The following is a 22670-nucleotide window of genomic DNA, read 5'->3' as shown; positions in this document are numbered from 1 at the left end:
TACTCAATTCAGTAAAAAAATGTATATAAATCGATATATATTAGTACATATATATTAAAATAACATTTAGCTTAAAAGGTTTGATAGATTTTGAGATGAAGGCCACATGTAATGCATGTTGTCAATGCAAAGTGATTAGCCAACAGATTCAACCTTTCTTTAAAATAAAATACTCATTGAACAAACTGATCGTTGATTGCTGAAGGGATCACTGAAAAAACATGTTACACACTTTCTGATTGCCCAGAACTAGTTTACGCCTAAATGGTTTTGCGCATTCATATACTTGGCTTTGTAGAATGAAAGCATAATAGTCTTAATTTGAGCCTGGCCGAATACGGTATGCTTACTGTAGCCACTCAAATCCAATTTCGGAAATAGCATTATTTTTATCCCTTTAAAAAAATCGTCTATGGCTCAGTCTGACTTTCCAGGAGATCCTCTTGCAAGGGCAAATATTACATGAAGTGTGCTACAATAGCTACAAAAATGATACGTCGACATTCACTTAATAATATTTTCTATTGTTTTTGTGTGTGTGTGTGTGTGTGTGTGTGCGCGCGCGCGCGTGCGTGCCTGTGTTTAAACTACATTGTGGAGACCAAATGGATAGTAAAAGCTGAGATCTCCTACCTGGGGCCAGCCAGTGTAGGCTTATTAAACTAAACGATGTTTTTTTTTTTTGAAAAATGTAAAAAGTTTTCTGTGAGGTTTAGGTTTGGGGTAGGGGTAGGGGGATAGAAATTATTGTTAGATCTATATAAAATCAATAAAATGCGTGGAAGTCTATGGAGAGTGTGTGTGTGGGCATGTTTATGTGGTTTACGAGGACAATTCTAAACTGGTAATTACAAGGGTATTATGCTAGTATAAAAATCATGTCTATGGAAAGTCTTCATAATGATAGGTAGACCAACATATGTGTGTGTGTGTGTGTGTGTGTGTGTGTGTGTGTGTGTGTGTGTGTGTGTGTGTGTGTGTGTGTGATAATGTTTCAGTCAATATTTTGGTTCTCGTCTTGATCTGGTAAAAGGTTAGATAGACTTTAACTTCTATTAGCTCATGCAGTTCCTTGTAGGAGTTGTTGTAGCATTTCCTCCCTCTTCGTTATTTACAGCTAGTGTGAGAGACACTAGGCATCATACAAAAAAAAAAAAAAAAACTCAGTTTACACATGCAAAACACTTTTCGTTATTTCCCCCAACAGAAAACAACGTATTATCTTAAGTTAATTTAATAATGATAAATTATAACCAGATAAAATATGATTAAAATAAAATGTATGATGATGTATCTCTAGTTCACAGTAAATGCCAAACTGTAAAAGACAGGGTATGCGTACAAAGAAAATGAGGAAATAGTTGTTTTCCAAACTTCGCCTGCGATTATCTCAAGAGCATGATTGGTAACGTTTTTGAGGAACAGGCCCTGCTCCCTTTTATGGTCCAAATTTTCATCAACATTAAAATGAAACTAATCTGCCTCCGTAGAAACAATCAATTTTATAGTTATCATTTAAATAATGACACCGTTCATCGGGGGTCAAGATCGCTTGGTATAATTTATTCATTCCACCTTAAATCTCCCTGTCCTCCCCTTTAAGAGAAAAATCCCCAAAAGGATCCGTCCATGCGGGGGCGCCAATAGCCCGTGTAATGACGATCCGTTTCAGCTGTCACTTATGCTTCTGTTCTTTCTCAAACAGATCGAGATACTGCTAATATTCTGTCATTTATGTCCACGTATCTTTTGTTATACACGCTGTGTACTTGCTAAATGTATTAGTTTGACAGGATTTAGCTTTATTTCCACATTTCTTCCTCCACATAGACTCACCATTTCGTCATTGTCTCAGTTTCGGCTTTTCTTCAACTGGCCGCGTGCTTACCTGTTTACTCAATTACAGCCTACTTTAGTCGACCTTTTATATTGATAGGTTAGGCTATCTTGAAGAATATTAAAAGTCCGTTTATGTTTAGCCTAACACGTGGTCTATTGCCACAATTCCTCCGCGAGAGAGAGAGGAAAAAAACAAGCCTTCTAATTTTTGGTTCTTTAATACTCTCGCGTAATTCAAAGACACGATGTAAATGTTTTTTTAAAAAAATAGTTAGCAGTTTAAGAAATCGCCTTTAAAAGAAAAATAATAATAGAAATAGCTAAATGAGTATAGTAGCCTATAAAAATAATAACGCGCATCGCCATGTTTACCGCAAAGTCGAAAGCCCTTCCAACAGGACGAATCAGAACTCTTAAATCCACGTCTGCAAGAACAGGTTTTTCACATTTTTAATGTTAGCCCAATGATAGCCTATATCTATCGGAATATAATATTCAGCTGTATAACCTACTCTGCGGGAAACGACTTGCCCTTGCCAATGCAGACTAATTAATTGTACCCTACTAGTGGATATTTTACTGACAAGCAAGTTCTGATAATACAAATACACCTGCACCGAACGTTATTAAAGCTAAGAGCCATATTAAATGCGATTGATTAATTTTGCATTGCATGGAAATGTGACTTGAAATGAGAACTGTAACCTAATTGTTTGCTGTCGTTGCATATTTTCTATACGTTTATCTTTATATTAAATAATTGACGTCCCCAGAACAGGCTAAATCCCTTTAGCACTCTACTGTGATTGGTTAAATAAAGCACAACATCTCAATTTAAATGATTGTTTTGACAGATCTGGGTGAAATCCAGATTTCCGTAAATTCATATGGGAGATTACTGCTGTTTATGTAAGTGTACAGCATGTTGGTATCCGAAGTTAAACTGCTTCTAAAGTGTGGCCTGCTTAGAATGGCATTGATTGTTTGCCAGGCAGCAGAATATATAGGCTATTACTGACTTACATCACATTTTTCATCAGTGTTATGACAGCGGCTGACACCTTGTGCTTTCATTTAAGCTTGTTAAGCTTGGATCCAGGACTAATTTAGTAATGCTTTCAGTAATATCACTAATTATTTCTACACATGATTTAATAGGAAAATTTAGACTACATAGTTAGAATGTCCTTTGTCCAAAGTAGCATATAGTGCCACAGCTTTAAAGGCAAGAAATAAACCAAAAAACAACAGTTTAGCTTTGTTTGTTACATATCAATTGATTTATCGATTTGATTTACGTTCTTAAAACCTTTTCTGAATGAACGTCATGACATTGTAGTGAATTTGGATTTATGTGACCTAATAGATTATTTTGAAGGAAACCATAGGTATCTGAAAAAAAGACTCCCACATTGGTCTTGATGAAAAAAGCGTAGCCTACCTTGTGAAGACTGAACCAGAAGATGCCATCATAGATATAGCTATCATTTCATTTGCAACTTGAAATTTGGCCGCAAACTGTATTTTTGTAGCCTAAAAAAACCGGGGTTCGAAACAAGCCTTCTTTAATATAAACTTTACTTTCCCTCACACATGCTGTTCTCCGTTTCTATTTGGTATTTTGCGTGAGGGTTGAAGTTTTTTTATTTCGAGTTGTTTGGTTCCCTTCTGGGTATGAACCCTTCAACATCTTTGCACAAATAAGGAAAATTGAGGATCTAGGAAAATTAAAAAATTAAAAAAGATCCGAATGAAATAAATATTTTACTAATGGTCTGGGGGATACACAGCACAGGTCAGAAGGTCAATGTGCCTTGTTAGAAAATTAATGGAAGAATCTCTTTAGAGTTTATTTATTTTTATCAGTTGCATTCAATGGATGCTGGCAAAATTCACGACGCGGTTAAAAACAAAAAAGAAGCATGACCAAAATAGAAAAGACAGCCCATGTTGCTTCAATACTGTCTGTGAGGTGTGACATCTCTGAATTTTGAGTAATGATTAAGCCAAGCAAAGTGTAAAACGAAGCCCTAATTGTGTAATCAAATATATTCTCTTACAAGGTATGTTTTCTTATTGTCCGAGGCAGAGACACCTACCTTCCTCTTTTGGACTGTGTGGGGGGTATGTCCTTCCAGCCAGGATACGCGGTCAGTTGCAGATAACCGAAGAATCCTTTGCCACGAGGTCGAGAATGACATTCAGAATCAACTGATACAGATATGTCATTGTTTGGATAACTCTCTCCCCTGTCCTCCTTATACTTAACTCTGATAAGCTGTTTTAGTGCTACACTATTCACGCTATTAATCATAGGGATCTCAGACATAATTGTATACAGACATGTGACATTTATAATTTAATATAATTTTAATTTATAATTGTGTATATCTTCACACAGATGTGGTCAGTGCGTGATTTAATGACAGTAAAATCATGTTAACACACATATTGTTTATGTCTTGTGTCTATAGGCCTTGTGAAATCTGAGCTCTTACGTAAATGTTATTGCATCATGCCGGTATCAACCTGAGAACCCAATAAACGGTCTAGTTTGTCTGATTTGTGTTCTTAAAAAAATCTATCAATCAATATCTCCTTAAAGTTACTAAATTAACTAATAATTACAATTTAAACCTATTATTTCACTGGCTATGAGAATTACTCAAGAATACCGACAGGCCTAAACAAAATTTTTCTTTAGGCCTACTTACTTGTGAGAGAAAAACATCATATGAATTAAGATTTTTCAGACAGTTCTAAATTTGATAGGTCCTTTTGCTATGTCAAAAGTATTCAATTATTTTTTAATAGGCTTAATTATTACTTTTAACTATTGAATTTCAAATAAATAATCAAATAATAATAATAATTATTATTATTGTATTATGATAACATTCGTAAAGGCCAACGTCATATTCTGTTTTTTATGATGCTCTCAACATTAACTTAAGCGGAGTAAAACTAATTGGAAAAATCGACAGGTGACGGTGTTGTTTAGCAGGTTTAACATCACAGTAATTAGTTTTTGCCGGTCACCTAACAGCATTATTTTCCTCCCCCGTCCTGATCCCATTACAAAAGAATCTTTCAAAAGGCCACTTATCCTGTTGGTTGGACCACGTGTCTAAATATGAGGCCAGCGGTGCTTATCAGTCAGTAAATGGGGAGGTTTCAGTGCTAACTGAATATAACTTTCATTAAGTTTATGTAGGCCTATTCAACTCTTGGATAAGGAGGATTACTTCAGCAATCCGGTGAGGTTTTACTGTCTGCCTTAAGGCAAAACTTTCTGATGTCAAATGAATACAGCATTCGCCATTGATCAAGATTCAATATTTCTACATGTATTAACCGCTTAGCGCAACCCAGTCATGAAAATTCGTACATATAGAGGTTGGCTATTTCATATGATATCGTACGAGTTCGCTTGTATAAATTTGTAGGACTTCATCACATGCAAATGTCTGATGTCTAATGCGGAAGTAAGTGCGAGTTTCCGGCGCCAGGCGTTAAGGACATACTTATTAATACTATGCCCTTACCCAAACCCCTTACCTAAATATAACCAATCAGTAGAGTGTGTAAACATGATAGGAAGCTGTTGTGTGTGACAGAAGCAAGTAACTGTCGCCTATTAGATGGAAACTATGTCCAGCGAAGTCATTGGCTGTATAGTGAAATTCTTATGAATTCACAGTGTGCAGTCATAGGATATACGAATTAGCCAAATTAAGAAAAATTGTTTAAACCCTTATGATTTCGCCGTGAGAGTGCTTAGCGGCTTATTTCTCCACCTTTGGTAGAGAATAGATCAACAACAAGTTGGGCATAAACTTGTTAGAAGACTTGTTTTTCCTACAAAACATCCAAAAGGTGGCGAGTTGTGTGAATGATTCAAGTCAGTCAGAACTCGAAATGTAGCAGCCAGTATGTTCTGATGTGAAAGACTTCTCGCTGTGCTATAATTTGTCAATTTCTATTTCCAATTCCTGGGATTTATCTTAAACCCTCTCTTAAAATGCCCGTCGTGTTATGACTGGTTGTGTTCTTATAATGCATTCACCTTGGTAGGCAGAACATGAAACCTCTAGCTGTGCTTTGTTACCTGTAGATACTCTGCCAAAACATATTTTTGATTTGGACCATCCCAAGTCACGTCTGTACGTGGCCTTGTGTTTTAATATGGCCATGTAATGTAGGCCTGTTTTCCCCAAATTATTTTATCAATATAACTGCTGTTGTGTCTCACGAACACTTTATACGATATATCTCAAAACTACTAAAAGCTGCAGTCCTGTACAGCTACTGTGTATTTGCATGCTGTGGAAGATCAACCAGCTTTTAAGTGTTTACAGTGGGGGCTGATGTATTTTTGATTGACGACATAGCGTGTATATGTAGGCTATATGTATGTGTGTGTATATATATATATATAGAGAGAGAGAGAGAGAGAGAGAGAGAGAGAGAGAGAGAGAGAGAGAGAGAGAGAGAGAGAGAAGAGAGAGAGAGAGATTGTATTGTTACTATTAATTAATACATACATATTCTATTTTATTTTTGAGATGTCAAATTTTTTCTTTTTAGACCAAAATCCTAAAGACTCATGCAGTCGTTTTTGAACAATGACTCTACACACAACCGTTTTTAATAGATCTGATGTAGACATGGGAACGATATTAATGGCTTTGGTTATGCACTTAATCAGTTATGCTTACAGTGGGTAAATCAGGTGAATTTATAAATTTACGTAGCCTATCAATAGAAAATTTATTTGTAATTTAGAAGAACCCCGACCCTTTCCAAACCCCCTCTCGCCATTTTGACCAAACTCTGCAGGCAACAACGGCACTTGATTTGCTACGCACAAAAAAACAAAGTTCACTTTTTAATTCGCCCCCTTTTGTCTGTAGCCTATTCGTGAGTAACTCTAGAGCAACGATGCTTTTTATGATCTGGCCAACATGTACGGCGATTATGGAAGTCGCTATATATATATATATATATATATATATATATATATATATATATATATATATATATATATATATATATATTTAAGCGTGTCCTTCTCCTTCCTCCTCTTCATAGTATCTTCCTCTTCTTGAACCTGCATACAAACTAAATGAGACATTATGCTTCTTCGTCTCTCTCTCAGTCTTTTGCTCTCTCTCTTACACACTTACTGATTAGACCATGGTACGAGCTAAAATATATGAAAACATGGAAGTGTAACCAGATCGTGTCTTTACAACTCCACACTTGGAAATGTGCTGTGTTTCAAGTAATGTAGACGTTCTCGCGTTTCCCTAATTAGAGTATAGCCCAAGCTAGCTCATGTGTATAAGCTTATAAATGGGGTGCTCCAGTGCTTGTATTGTATAGCAGGGAACGAGACCTTCAGTTTCCAAGCTCCTCCCCCACATCGACGCTTTTTTTTTTCTCTTCAAATAAACAACTTACATCGGGGCTTTATCTCACACTTGCTGGAACCCCATATTACTTTAAGGCTATTCGTAGTGGCATTTTCAGGAATGGGACCACCAACAATGGTCGATTATAAAAATAAAAATATTAAGGAGTTAAAAGCTAAAAATGAACGATCACCTCATATCACACTCAGATGTATTTAATGAACAGTTTAACCAGAAAAGAAAAAGAAAGTGCTTCAAATCCACCATTCAAGTTTTCATTTCGAGTGCATTTATCCTACACAACAATGGTATAAAAAACAGGAAAATCACAAAATAAATATGCATTTTTATAAACAACCAGTGACTTCAGATTAAAAAGTTCATGTCAAAAAATTTGACCTCAAGTATTGTAGCAAAAGCAGAAGAATAAAAAAACGAGTCCACATTGACCAGATATATAAGCTACCATGTTTACAGTGCGTCACCGCCCATTTTCCATTTTCTGTTCATCGTGGAGATCGTGAAATTCTTTAACTAAAGGGAAGTTGTGTGAGCTACATTCAGTTTTATTTGGCTTTTTTAGAATTATTCTGATGTTAGGACGACTTAGCTATTCTGTCAGTCCGCAGTGCACTTTGAACCCGCAGAACAAAAAGTTCATTTTACAGGCTCGAGAGAGCAGACTTTAAATAATGGCAATACAAAAATATAGGTCTTTAATCATTCACCTGTCTGAATTTCACACTCTAGCAGATTTTGGAACATTCACAAATCGATTTATTTTCACTTCATAGGCTACATAGTGTATATCCCCACTTAAACATTTAATAGGCTACACAATACACGCAATAGGCCAATGTATTAATACGACACCGTTAAATCTATTACGTGTTTTCTCAGAATGATGTAAACTCCGTAGCCTCGCTTTAGCCAAATCTGCATAGTCTTTTGTGCAGAAAATTAAAATGCAGTTGAGAACAATTCACAAAAACAGTCAACTATCTCCTTTTCGGTCCTTGGCAAAATAATCCGAAAATTCTTAATTTCTTGACTTTACTCATTGGACGATCCAATCACAGAAACAATTCACTTTAAATGCCTGTTTTAGAGACAGTATGCTTTTGCTTAATTACACAAATATGGTACATAACCGTACATTCATCTCAAGGCATTGGGCAGGGTGCTGGAGTGGAACAGCAATTGTTTTTCTTTTTATATTTTAGGTAACGCTTTTAGTGCCAAGGCATTCCATGTGCACATTAGGCTTAGTGAAGGAAAATATAACCAAAACACCATACGAAAATGAAAAGCTCTCGAGTCAATGAGAAATAAACAGTAAGTACAGTTAGTAAATATACCCTGGCCAGAATGTGTATATATTCTGCGAAGCACCTTGATGTTGTCATTTATGCAATTACATATGTGTTTAAATCTCAAACATTTCAAAATAAGAACGACTAACAAACCTTTCTCAAAGGAAAACGGACAGTAAGAGGAAATAGCACCACATTTACAGATTCTAAAAAGTTTTTTGGGTTAACTTGCGATGGCTCTTTTCTTGAGAAAAATCTAAAATGGAAAGAAACAACCAATTCACCTTAATGGGCATTAGCAAAGTGCAATGCATGGCAAATGTGTGCTTGAGCTGGTCTATAACATAAGTTATGAGTGTGCAAGAAGTACTTCGATTTGGTATTTTTCCTTCGATTGCTTCGTGCAAATCAAACAGCTCTTGATTGTCAGTTGAATCTAAAGGGCCATTGTTGGGCCTACCGTGAGAGTTATGGTGTGCTGCGTGTGAGTGAACACAGCCAAGCTACAACAATTGGGAAACACCTTAAAAAGAATAAATAAGAATGGTGTAGCCCATAGGCTTACAGTAATTCTGAAAGACAGTATAGTTGGGGTGTCAATAGATCAAATAAAAAGGGAAAATACAAAAGATTGGCCAAAAATATACCAATATCAAGTGTCTTAATGACAAAATCTACCATTTAGTTGACACAAGCCTGACAATAACTGTAATGCCATCATATGAGATGGTTAACCCTGCCTGGAAAATTAGCCAACGTTTTCTAAATGAGAGTCTAGTCCAACCGGTCAACTTTGACCATGTAAATAATTACATTTTGAAAACGACTGTTTCTTGCTAGATCATCTTATTATAAATACCTCTGTATATTCCAGAGTCGTAAACATCGATGAATATATCAGCCTGTACTTTACGAGGATGATATCTGCAACATAACAACAGGCCGACGTATTTGTTCAAAACAACACTGGAAACATCATCAAACAACTAACGGTTATCAGTGCTTGTCACAGTTTTAAGTAATTTCCCTCGAGCTCAAAAGAACAGTTCAAGGGATAACAGAGGCTTTCCTGAATTTGTGGCTTGGAGGGGGAGGAACAACGGAATGACCGAGCTGCCATCCCCACACTGGGTTGGAACGATGAGGCAGCTGGTTACTTCTAAAAGAGTTCAAAGAGTAAGCGGGACTCAAATCTCCATCGCTGCCAATAATAAGTGACGGTGGAGAGGGAAAATTCGCCATGAAGCTGAAGGGCTTTTTCAGAGATGCTACATTGGTGCTCGCTCTTTTGCGCTTGCTCGCACAGTCTTCGTTTGACCCCTCACTGCTCGCAAATTTTCCTGCAGAACGGGGGCTCTTGTCAACTTTTGCACTTGATTTAGCTGATGTCTTGACAATTTCGGGTTTTTTACCCAGAAGCATTGCCCTGTAGTTTTTTCGGACCCTTGTAGCATTTTTGCATTCTCCTTCCTCGGAACAAGGAGTGTATAAAGTGCTTCTTGGTTCTTGTTTTTGAACAGAGCTCACTGAGGCTTTAATGGTTTCTTTGCAGTGGTCAGTTTCCTTAAAAGGATTACTGATGGCCAGGTCATCGGCATCGTTATCCTTACATTGATATTCCAGGGACGGATTTGCATATTCATATTCATCAAAGGTATCCTCGACTTTAATTTTCACATTATTTAGAAATAACGGTGGGGTTTTCACTGCCCCGATGCCCTCGTCTTTGAAGCCTGAAGTAGAGATTGGCTCCTCGGCCTCTGTTTTGATGGGTTTCAGAGGTGATGGCAGTTTGAGAGAAGTTTTTGCTTCCCTTTTGAAATTTGCTGCTAATGAAAGATTACTGTCAGAAGACTTACAAACTGTTATCTCTTTGTCTGGAACACAGTGTGTGATCAAGCCTTGTGAGCATTTGCTTGTAGGTCCTGGTATTCTTTGTTGGGGAAACGGTGTAAGGCCAATCTCTGTAATTCTGTTAGCGACAGAGTCTGTTGTCTTTGGATCATTTAAAAATTCACGGCGTGACACTGATTCAGAGCCCTCGTTTTCTCTTACATCTGGAAAACAGCCCCCCACCGTGCAGAAGTTTAGCACGTTTGTGGCATCACCATCCTTGCGTCTATCCCTGCACATTTTAAAGTCCGATTTCTGTGTTTTGACCGTTCTTTCACAGTCCAAAGTAGTCGTTCCTCCTTGGTTAGTGTGTATGTTTGGCAGATTAGGCCTGTAGTGAAAAGTAGGCTCTAAGACCAAAGGTGCTTTTGTGTTGAGACTTGAGATGCGTGCACGCCTGAATCGAATACTCTGCACTGAGACTTGACTGGACACAGAGCTCGAATCAGACTGAGAGGAGCTTTCTTCATCGGTGCTGACATCTGAAGAATCCGAGAGGGAGTCATCCTCCTCCTCATCTGAAGTCGCGGAGTTGCTGGTGGTAGAGAAACTCGATACAAAATCCGAATCGTTGTTCACCCGTTCTGAGATGGAACTAGATTCCGTGTCGCTGCTGCAGCTTTCCTGAAAATGCCCAGTGTGCCGTGGGTCGACGTACAATCCATGCTCGAGGTTATGAAACTGACTTAATGATCCGTTGGGTTTACAGCACTTCGGGACGACCAGAACCGGATGGCCGCGTCTGCTCCTTGACCAAAACTGCCTTGCGCTGCTCTCGCGCTTCCTCTTCCTTTTGTAAAGTAGCTCTGCGTTGCCTTGGTGCTTTGGCTGCGCTGCAATGGCGGACTGATAGAGGAGCGGCTGTCGGTTCACAACGCTCCGAATAAATGCATGTTTCTGATTAAAAGCCACACAGTTGTGAGGAATTTGAGCTGTTTCATAGTTTTTAAAGGGTGTAGATGCCGACTTGGTGACTGGTTGAAAGTCACGGGCAAAGGATTTACTGTAAATTTGAGGTAGATTTGAGTGAGTGCGAGGGACTGAGTCCTGTCGAACAGCTTTAGTTTTGAATGAGAAAGTCTGTGGAACGCTATGCAAACTTAACCAAACTTTCTCTCTCCAAATGTCACTTCTGGCAGCTGTGCTATTTTTGTCTTCGCACACTTTTTCAGTTGAGTTTCTTGTTTTTTCCCTTCTTTTGTTTGATTTCAACACGCGTTCAGTTTTACATGAAAAATACAGAGCCTCAACGTCCTCTTTTGATATCAGGGTACATTTAGCTGCATGGAAAGCTATAGAATTTATTGCTTTGAGCTTTCGCAATTCCTCCAAATCACAGTGATGCTTCTTAACGTTTAAATGGTCCATGCGTTTGTGCACAGTAGTCCGCGGGATATTTTTCAAGAGGTCGGTGAAGACTTGAGAAAGGGCAAACATCTGTTTGCCTTTGATAACCAAATAGCCAAGCCTTACACCCTGCATTTCTTCAAAACCGGATTCCAAGTCCCCCATTTTCTTCATTGCATTAATTCCAACATTTAGCGCGACGGACGTCCTTATAGCTTCTTTATTTCAAGACATGCTGCTGATCAGTCCAGCATGGACTATGCAATGTCCACACTGCGTCATGGACAAACAAAAAAAAGTTTTAAATAGAAAAATAAAATGGTCTGTTTGAATTAAAATAATCAATCCATTGACCTGAGCACTGCATGATCGATGGAATGTTTGTGATGTTGCCGACAGGCTGGCTGCAGCCTGTCTGAGCTCCTGTATACCTGCGCTCCCTCAACTCCCTTCCCATTTGGCCATGAGGAAAAGAGGAAGGTGAACAGCACTGCCAGTGAGAAGGATAACAGAGAGTAGGGAAGGGAGAAAGAGAGAGCGGGTGAGCGAGAGAGAGAGAGAGAGAGAGAGAGAGAGAGAGAGAGAGAGAGAGAGAGAGAAATTACAGACCAAAATGCAGCTGCTATTCCCGCTCCTGGTTTAGTCACAAATAAATGACAGTGGGACGTGAGCAAGGCCGGAGACACCTTCATCAATTAATGCCCCCAAAGTCGACGCTGATTGGACGTTACTGACAGGTGATGCAAAAAAAAAAAAAAAAAAGGATATTCCACCCATGGCCACCCCCAACCCCATAGCTAATTACCATACTGTTGTAATCCCACCTCTCTTAAATAGAGCAAATAATTCGCTGGTGACAAGTTTATGATTAGATATTAATATTCAACGCCAAATCGTAAAATATGTACGGATTTTCGTGAGATCGGGATGAAGACATTTTGCATGAGTTCTGTAACAACTTTGTGCCTTGGTTGTAGTTTTAATAACAATACTGACGCTGACAGATGGGCATGTTTGGCTGCATTTGATGTTGAGCAGCCTAAAATTAAACCATACTTTTAACAAATTTAACATGAACATGTTGTTATCACATCATCAGGTCTTATTTAAATATTTCGTGTATATGGATTTTTTTTTATCCCTCGCAAAATTTAATGCATTTATTATTTAGTGATTTACCTAATTTCCGCGATTGACTGCTAACTCAAACAAAGATTAAACCTGATATTTGAAGAAAACATTATATAGTTATGTTGTAAGTTTAAAGCAAAAGTAAAATATATATAATTGCATTTGACTAATCTTAAAGCCCTTTGGAATTCCGATTCAAAAGATTCGTGTTGATGTTTTTATTATTATTTATTTGAATGTATTCTGCATGTGTCATCGCAATATGTATCTTCGATTTTTGTTGTTGTTATTTGTTTGCCATTTTGAGTAAATGTGTAGCCTATGCATGTCTGTGAGATTGTGTATGCCCGCCATGATACCAGTGTGTGTGTGTGTAGATGTACACACATAGCCTATTACACAGATATACCGGTGTGTAGAATAACTTGAATAACATAAAACATCTTCAGAGCTATTTATTCTTTTTTTTTTTTTTTTTTTTTACAGTTGCAAATCGATACATATCTTGATGTTTGGAAATCAGAACTGATGAATAAAGATATAAAAAAAATGTATGAACACGTGTGTACACGAATTAAACAACAAAACAAACAAACATATACATACAAGTTAAACGGCATGTTTAAGGTTTAGTGTAATCTTGCGTGACATAATTTCATTTGCCAGTTGTGGTGATTTCGTCAATGTTTTAATTATATCGATCTGGAAAGAAACAAGGAGAATTGAAATGGTTTGATTCTGCCCTAGATATGTACTTCAAAGGTGTGTGAGTGTGTGTAAGTTAGAGAGCTAGCTATATTCATACTTTTGCAGCTGATCATACGGATCATACATTTTTCACTTCCTACCAACGTAAAAGAGAAAATAACGTGTCTTCACGAGCAAAGACTTCCCCCTCCCCCGTGTCAATGTACAGACATATGCCGTCTTTTGCAATGGTGAGGAAAGAGAATGAACCAAAAATGAAACGTGATATAGAGGCAACAAATACAATTCAGCTTTCATGTGTTTACATTGTTAATCAGGCTACACGACGACAACCGTCTGTTAATCTTAAATAGGCATACACATTTGCCATTCATTCAAAAACTTACTGACACATGGGTGTACAAGATTGCACACTTTTGATACAGCATTCAATGGTGTAAGCTTTTAAAAAACAAAAGTGCTCTTGTGGCTGCTTCTTAATCCATGCAGTGAAATAGCCGGCGAGCGCACGTGAGGCCTTGCTTTCCAGTCGGTTTTTTTAAGACAAAAAAAGAAAGCGATCGATACTTTGCAAAGTTTATGGTCGTTCAGTAGGCTACAATGAAAGTTAATTGTTCATTCATTAACGCATGCAATGTCAACCAATCAGAACAACTGAATGCAGATATCCAGACCTGCCCCTGCCACATCCTATACATATGCCACCTTAAGCGAAAGCTAACGATTCCGGCTGAGCAGTCCAGATTTGAAACAATGTGTTCTCCATTTTTATTGGCTTATCATTTTAATTTGATATTTGTCATAATTTTACTCTATAATACGAGTCACAATGGGGGAAATAGGCCTATTGGATACACAATAAAATTATGAGATTTAAGAGAATATAAACCATTGTAGGTTGTCTTGACATTATTGTTGTTTAAATTGATTGAAAGACCTTTAATGGCGCTCACGTACAATGTTTAAGATCAGTTCAACCCACTGCGCCGCCATTGCTGATACGTATAATGCATTTTAAATGCGATTGCATCACGGTGGGCGTTTAACAGATGATGGTGTGCACAGAAACCTAAAGTGGAATGGTTCGTGTTAATAACCACAGCCAAAAGGGGTTTCTTTGAATGTGCGTGCTCCCATTTCACTCGACAAGCAGGGTATGGCAACATGAATGATACTTGCCCTAATTCATAAAGATTTGGACTCGGTCTAGTATTAATCGGGGGTAGACGAGAAATCGGCCCGAGATTTAACGGAGAAACTGGCCTAAATGTGTGTGTGCTGTCCTTTTCTGCATGTTGCCCCCTTCGGCATATCGATGCGCTGTTTTGTGGCCCGTTCTACATAACGCGGCTGCTCATTTCATCTTAGTCCCGGTTCTCCCGATGGCCAGTCCGCCCCTGATCGGCCCCAAAGTGCGTCGGCCCACCGGGAAAATACCCGGTATGCCAGATTACTAATCCAGCCCTGATGTTAATCCTATAGCGTCGAGTCTGCAATTCCTTATTACCGTGAATCATGCCACTTCGAATGTTTATGACTGCAAATATTGAAAAAACACCCCCCTTCTGCATGTTTTAAAAGCCAAAATAGTTTATAACTGATCAATCACATAAGTGTTTTAAACGTATAGCAGGACAATAGAATTGCCAACCGATTCATTTCAGAATTGTATTTATGCCTTGTGTAGCATTAGCCTACTCTCGGCCGTTGATTTAAGACATTTATTTGATCCCAAAGCGTAAATAGCAACAGTATTCAACCAAATGACTATTGTGATTTCATCACATTGGGCTTTTATTACCTGTGTTAATGAACTGTTCCACGTATATATGTAACAACATTGTCCCTCCCAATATACACTCGTATTTAAATGTTCTACTTTGCAGAATACTGTTAGTCAATTTTAATCCAACCTTCGTTGTAGTCTAAAACTATTATTCAAGGGGCACATATAATTTGAAAGACAATATGCAGGTTCTGGTCCTTTGACTCTGAAACCTCACAGCTTGAACAGCCTTCAGTCGTGACATGAGTGATAATGATTGATCTTCGACCCAGTATGCGTCGTCATGGGTGAATAGTTGAGGGTTTTGCCTCCAGAAATTTCTGTCGTCCTGCTTGAAGATGTTTTTCAGAGTTGATCACTTTTGGAATATCAAGTTGAAAACTAAGAAATGTATTTGCCTATTGATTAAGGCACGTGCACAATGTTGGGTTTATAAGACTTCAGAAGCATTTTTATTATTATTATTAAACCGTGTTTACTGCGCACTGGAGATGTATTCTTCTTTTGTGGTCTCACCTCGCAACTATATTTATTTTTTATTTTCTTACAGGCTGATGTTGGCAAGTATTTTTATATAGGGCATGCACATAAATGCAATAAAATACTCCTTGTAACTTTCATACAGTTACTTTAGTTAATTGTCTAACAATAGCTACACACAATAATTTGATCTCGATGACTAGATAAATGCCAGTACCAATAATTGTATATTTATACAAGGCTCTTACTCTGCACGGTTGTAAAATTGTAGGCTTATCCTTTTATTTTTTTACGTATCAATGTGTTCCGTTAACAACACGTGTGATTTCTTTAATTACGAAGATAATTTAAACGTTCATGACCTGATCGCATCTTATTGGGACCGTTTTGAGTTGGAGTCATTTCTTGTCGGCTAGTACCATCAGACGTGACTGACTCACCAAGCAGGGGTCCGCGTGGGCTACCTCACAACAACGTGCGGGCAGTCTCAAACAGCATGGGAAACACCCTCGGTGACAAATGAAAAACCGCAATGCACTCCATTTATCATTAAATTAGGAACATTGTTAAATGCGGGCATACCTTTGGAAAAGGATCGCGAGCTCAAACTTTGACGTAGAAGATTCTCATATTAGAAAGCGTGTGAGGTAAGAGGACGTTTGTTCGTCGCGCTTTACAAAACAATAGAACAATGCACACGTTTATTTGAGATTGACGTTGTCCACAAATGTAAAGAGGCCAGTGTACGTTTTTCTCAGCTTGTGATTTCGAGATTTTTCCATTATCTTAACTGAAAGATGTACCAACTGATTTTAGAAAATGTTTTCTTTGTATTCACGATAAATAGGTTCCATACGGTCACATAGAGCTATAGCCTACATAAAAGTTAAAGCACAATCAAAACTTGCGTGACTGATACAAGTTGTCGAAAAGTTATTTCAAAGTGATGTATAGGCTAATAAATGTTAAGCGACGTTAATACGACAAGAGAAAATCTCGTGGGACAAATACATTCTAAAAAGGCAATGTATGTTTCAATATCTTTGGCTTTGACACGGAAGAGAAAAAATAAATAAAAAAATGTCACAATCACAAAATCAACATGGTTCTGTTTTGTCCATTCATTTCATGATGCAAAACACAAAACACAACTTGTTCCCTTGTTCAACATGTTCAAAAAGACTCAACAATAAAAGCGTCGGCAGCTAAATAGTTATTTACGCCAACAATATGAAAAGTCGGTTCCTAAAAATGTAAAAAATCTTTAAGAAACCACGGGTTCAGGTCGCATTGGTACATGCAACGTGAATGTACGGAGTAAACGAGTTAGGGGTTTTCACCCTGCCATGTCATATCTGTCTCTCTCTCTCTCTCTCTGTGTGTGTGTGTGTGTGTGTGTGTGTGTGTGTGTGTGTGTGTGTGTGTGTGTGTGTGTGTGTGCCCTGGTTTACCCACAAGTCTTTGCGTAGAAGAGAGCTCTGCTACAGCAAACACTTCCCATTGCTTATTGGTCCGACTCCCTGGTTCTAAATCTGGAGCATTTTAGCACCTGACAGGAAAACACATCATCACCCTCTTCTATTAAGACTAATAACCCATGATTAACACCCAAAATACAATTTAATCCTAAAACCTGTGTGGCCCTATTTCACATGAAAACATGTCACCATCACCGTTTCTTAAATATAGGCCTATTTAAAATGTGCAATTTGAATACAGCCTCATATTAAATTAAACACTTTAATTAGGTTTGAAAAGTTATAGGTTATATTGACTTCCTAAGAAAAGTCATTGGTTATATTGACTTCCTAAGAAAAGTCATTAGACACACTGGTCACCAGATATTTTTCAAATAATCTATGATACAGGCAAGAACTTTATTAGTCGTATCAAGTTGTTGGATGTGTGGCCTTATGTGATATCCAAAGCAATAGCTTTGAACTACCTTGAGGAACATACTCTCTTGCAGCTGCCCATCTAGCCAATTTTCTAGAAATATGGCAAATGTAGGATATGCGATAAGGTATTAAAATAAAAATAATGTCGCTATGTGTAGCCTATAGGAACGTTAATAAAGACCTCATTAAAAAATAACAACAAATTAATAATTCAATACGATTTAAGCATTTTGTTCAGTACGAATCAAGCTTCGTCGTTTATTCTAACCCATGACGGGTTTGAATGCCCAGAATATCGTAATAGTATGCGTGATGACGTTACATTAATAATGCAACAAACAAAACAAAAAAAAAGCCCTTTTCGGGCATATAGCTGTTAGCATCTGGTGACCGATTTAGTCGCTGAACTATCGTGGGGTTGTAAAATGGCCCCAAATCAACATTGCCCTGCACCAAAAGAAATTGCTCCGACAGCGAGTCAGTCTCTGATCACGCAAAAAATTTGAAAGTGAAAAGGGCTGAGGCAGGGGAAAAAGTGCTGTCCATACTTTGCCAAACACCATGAGACCACAGTGAACATATTCTATGAGTGAAGGTTATAACTTTTATTTAGCGACCTAAAATGTCCTGAAAATAAATTTGGGACAAAAAGTAAATATCTAGTCTATGCGTTTTAGAACATTTAATAGCTTACAAAATGTACGTGCATTTTTCTAAGCATTGAACTGCTTCACGTTCAGACATGTAAAATCAAGACCAACACCTTCAGGCACAAAAATTTATAAATCTATTCAAAAATGTTTAGGTATAACCGTGACATGCTGGCTGGCCAGTTTATTTAGATATTTTTATTTGTTTAAATTTTCACACCCTTTGAGTTAAATTAAAACTATGAGAGATAAAAATATTTTTATATTTATTACTGCTGTTCAGAATCTACATTACAGAGGCTACATAAAGTATAGTATTCATAGCCTAAGTGTGTTGTCTTGAGAATCAATTCATGTTTGCATAGTTGTGTCCCTTGATTTCATCTCTCTCTCATAATATATACATAGGCCAACTAATTGTGTTTTGGTGCTACTCCAATCCCAATCAACAATTACCAGAAGAAAAAAAGTGGTACACAATACAGGACTTTTAATTATAAAGAAGCCCGAAATACACATGGGACTCTTATTTTGTAATGTCTGCATTCTCAGTTGTGAGCTCACTTATGGCTGATTCGTTAAGAAAGTGAATCTGATTCAAATCGCTAACCTGAGCCCCTGAGTTCAAACCCTCAGTTCTTTTCGTGTGGTTCACGACTCTCTCGCGCTGGGTTTGTTGTTGCGTGCAGTGCATCGAGCTCGCAAACCTAACGGGTGAAAAGAATCGCGAGCTAATTCATTAAATCACAAGATGATATCTATCAAAACTGCAAATGAACGCAGACAACCCGACTGTAGCCAACGGCGACTAGATTTTAAATGATTGTCGCAATCAACAATTTTTGGTCGCATTTGCGACTATTTTAGTCGCTGTCTGGAGCCCTGCATGATTCAATACAAAAGCTAATATAATTACAAATATAACACATTATAATGATCAAAATAAGTGCCTTTACGCACAGTGAGACGCAACGCGACATCTTAAAAAATGTTCCGGGTTCAATCCAAGTTAAGCATAATCGACAGCATTTGCGGCATAATATTGATTACCACAAAAATGTATTTTGACTCCCACCTTTTCTTTAAAAAAATAATAGCGAAGTACAAATCGAAGTTACAGTGAGGCACTTAGAATGAAATTGAATGGGGCCAATTTTTTTTTTTTACATTAAAATACTGACTATTTCAAAAGTATAGCCAAAAGACAAGGTTATGCATGTAAAAAATATATTTTAATGACATAAAATCACTTACTAACCTTTTCTGTGTAATGTTATAGCCAATTTTACAACTTTGTTACCATGAGGATGTAATGTCAACAAACCCTAAACAGAGACTATTTAGCAGAGACAGGCCACTTCTTTTTAAATTAATGGAAGAAAACGGAGTGCCCAACGGTCAACGGATGTAGACAATCACCTTTTAGATACAGACATTGCCTGTCAATCAACTCGCTACCAGGACTAGCCAGGAACATTTTGTTTTAGTTTAATATGAGGTAAAGAAGCAGTTTATGATTCCAATATTATCAAATGTTATTGCTGATTTGAAATATGTTCTTTGATCGTAATCCAACTGTTTTTGAGATTTTGGTGTTCCCCCATTCAAGTAGATTGGTGTTGCACTGGCATGACTGGAAATAGGCTCCTGAGAGTGTTCCAAAGATGGCCGACAGTGAACTGACTTGCTAGAAAGACTTTGCCCTAAATCCCTAAAACAAACTGTAAAAATGACAAACAACTGTACAGCTCAAATAATACACAAGTTTTAACAAAATAATGAATACAAGTGCTTTTATAAAATTATAAGGTTCACATTTCTGTGTTTAATCCCTCCAAAAATAGGCGACATTCACTTTCATTGACCCCATTCACTTCCATTGTAAGTGCCTCACTGAAACACAGATTTTTGCTTTTTTTTTTTTTTTTTTTAAAGAAAAGGAGTGATGGGTCGAAATTAACTTTTGTGGTAATCAACATTATGCCACAAATGCTGTCAGTGAAGCTTAACTTGTATTGAACCCAGAACATTCCTTTAATGCAAGCATGTGAAGCATTGCAACTGCAGAATTGACTTAATGCAAAACATTTGACGGTGCTCCAAACATATATTGTAATTATATATATATATATATATATATATATATATATATATATATATATATATATACACCGATCAGCCACAACATTAAAACCACCTGCCTAATATTGTGTAGGTTCCCCTCGTGCTGCCAAAACAGCACCATCCCGCATCTCAGAATTGCATTCCAAGATGTTATTCTTCTCACCACTAGATACCGTAGACTTTGTGAGTCCAACCAGTCTGGTCGTTCTCCGTTGACCTCTCTCATCAACAAGGCATTTCTGTCCACAGAACTGCCGCTCACTGGATGTTTTTGGAACCATTTGAAGTAAATTCTAGAGACTATTGTGTGTGAGAATCAACAATCATGCCAAATTCACCAAATCACTCAGATAATTTTTTTTCCACATTCTGATAGTTGATGTGAACATAACTGAAGCTTCTGACCCGTATCTGCATGATTTTATACACTGCATTGCAGCCACACAATTGGCTGATTAGATAATCGCATGGATGATTGTTGGTGCCAGACAGGCTGCCTACAATGGTGCCAAAAACATCCAGTGAGCAGCAGTTCAATGGACGGAAATGCCTTGCTGATGAGAGAGGTCAGCAGAGAATGGCCTGACTGGTTCGAACTGACAAAGTCTACGGTAACTCAGATAACCACTCTGTACAATTGTGGTGAGAAGAACAGAATCTCAGAATACTATTCTGAGATGTGGGTTTGCACTTTTTTTGGAGGCACGAGGGGGGCCTGCACAATATTAGGCAGGTGGTTTTACTGTTCTGGCTGATCGGTGATATATATATATCAGTCAAATCATGGTCAACTCAAACTGACCAGTTCCAAACCGCAAGGGTCTCTATCAGATGGGATCTTTTGGCAAATATTTTCATAACTAATATTTATTTTGTTAAGTGGCCAGACAAAACATCTGAGGCATAAGAGAGTAAGACATTAAAATCTGACATAAATCTGAAGAAACGTCAGCCTTAATGTAGAAACAAAAACATGTAGGCTTATTTATTAAAATGAGCGAGTCTAGCTTTCACAAGGTTAAAAGCGAGTGATTTGAATGAACTGTTGTATTACTGGTATGTGGCGTGGCGCTATGGGAATTGGTTGGGTCAAAAGTCTGTGTCAGGATTTGTTTGAAATGTTTAAACGTTTGCAACTTGGCAAAAAAATTATCAGACCATTAATACTTTCCTCCCGGTATGTTAAATTGTACTGTATTTTTCATGGCCCCACAGGTGATGTCATGCATACGTGCCCTATCAAGTAACCTCTAGGCCTATAAAGTGTAGAGGTATTTTAACAGCATTGAATATATATATATTTGTCTTAGGTAAAGTTGAAATCAGCCTCTAAACCTTTCTAGAAGTGACTCTTGCATTTACAGTGAATATCATTGCTTTCTTTGGGGCACTGGTATGGACTTTTTCTTCAGTGGTTGTTAAACTGATAATACATTTGGAAACAGTTTTTTGCACGAGCAATCGTAATCTGATAAATACGCTGCTGTGTAACTTACGTTCAAAGTCATACGTTGTCATTTCAGTGCACAAAAAATAAATCGTGCCTCGCGCAAGACGTTCAGTCCACCGTAGCCCGTCCCCCGCTAGCGGTAAATTCAATGGCGCTCGCCGCGTGCATCAATCAGCCCAGCGAGGCCTCTTTCAATCCACCGCCTTACCCGTTCTACCTATACCGCGCATGCGCACACGCGCCTCCACATCCCTAGAGCCTTCAGTTCGGGGTTTGTGTGTTGAACAAAATAAAATATATACCGCCAACGTGACTGAAATATGGCTGTTCATCGAAATGGGACATAAAATACGGCTTAAAGGGGAGATTCGGATTCGTGAGACAAACGTCCCACCGCTTTTTTGTTTGTCATTGTGTGGTGGTGGTGGTAGATGGTATCCAGCGAGCTGTATCTGGCAGAGGAAGACGACGACTTGGCGAGTAATATGAAGGAGATGATCGGAGGCTGCTGTGTTTGCTCGGATGAGAGAGGCTGGGCCGAAAACCCTCTAGTCTACTGCGACGGTCACGGCTGTAATGTTGCCGTCCACCAAGGTAAACAAAATGCAGCCTTAATAACCCTAGTGTTGATAAGTGA

The 22670-nt window shown here is 38.0% G+C and overlaps 2 protein-coding genes across 6 annotated transcripts in view; one reads left to right on the top strand and one right to left on the bottom strand.

Annotated features, from left to right (window-relative positions):
* Nucleotides 1-7462: 7462 nt before the first annotated feature.
* skida1 (SKI/DACH domain containing 1) lies at nt 7463-12390 on the bottom strand. The gene has a single exon (XM_052114069.1). The coding sequence runs from the start codon at nt 11978-11980 to the stop codon at nt 9614-9616; it is 2367 nt and encodes a 788-aa protein (XP_051970029.1). The 5' UTR covers nt 11981-12390; the 3' UTR covers nt 7463-9613.
* A 9872-nt stretch (nt 12391-22262) lies between these two features.
* Nucleotides 22263-22670, top strand: part of LOC127634266 (protein AF-10-like) — a 71654-nt gene continuing 71246 nt past the window's right edge. For all 5 annotated transcript variants that reach the window (XR_007969338.1, XR_007969337.1, XM_052113733.1 and 2 more), the window contains exon 1: nt 22263-22627. Coding sequence is in view for 3 of the 5 variants with exons in the window: in XM_052113733.1 (XP_051969693.1) it covers nt 22465-22627 (163 nt within the window). In the remaining 2 variants the exon portion in view is untranslated. The remainder of the gene's footprint in view (nt 22628-22670) is intronic.

This window comes from Xyrauchen texanus, chromosome 41 (genome assembly GCF_025860055.1).
Source record: "Xyrauchen texanus isolate HMW12.3.18 chromosome 41, RBS_HiC_50CHRs, whole genome shotgun sequence".
In the NCBI taxonomy this organism is placed as follows: domain Eukaryota; kingdom Metazoa; phylum Chordata; class Actinopteri; order Cypriniformes; family Catostomidae; genus Xyrauchen; species Xyrauchen texanus.
The sequence above is the reverse complement of the archived record's forward strand: the minus strand, read 5'-3'. Positions and strand labels throughout refer to the sequence as shown.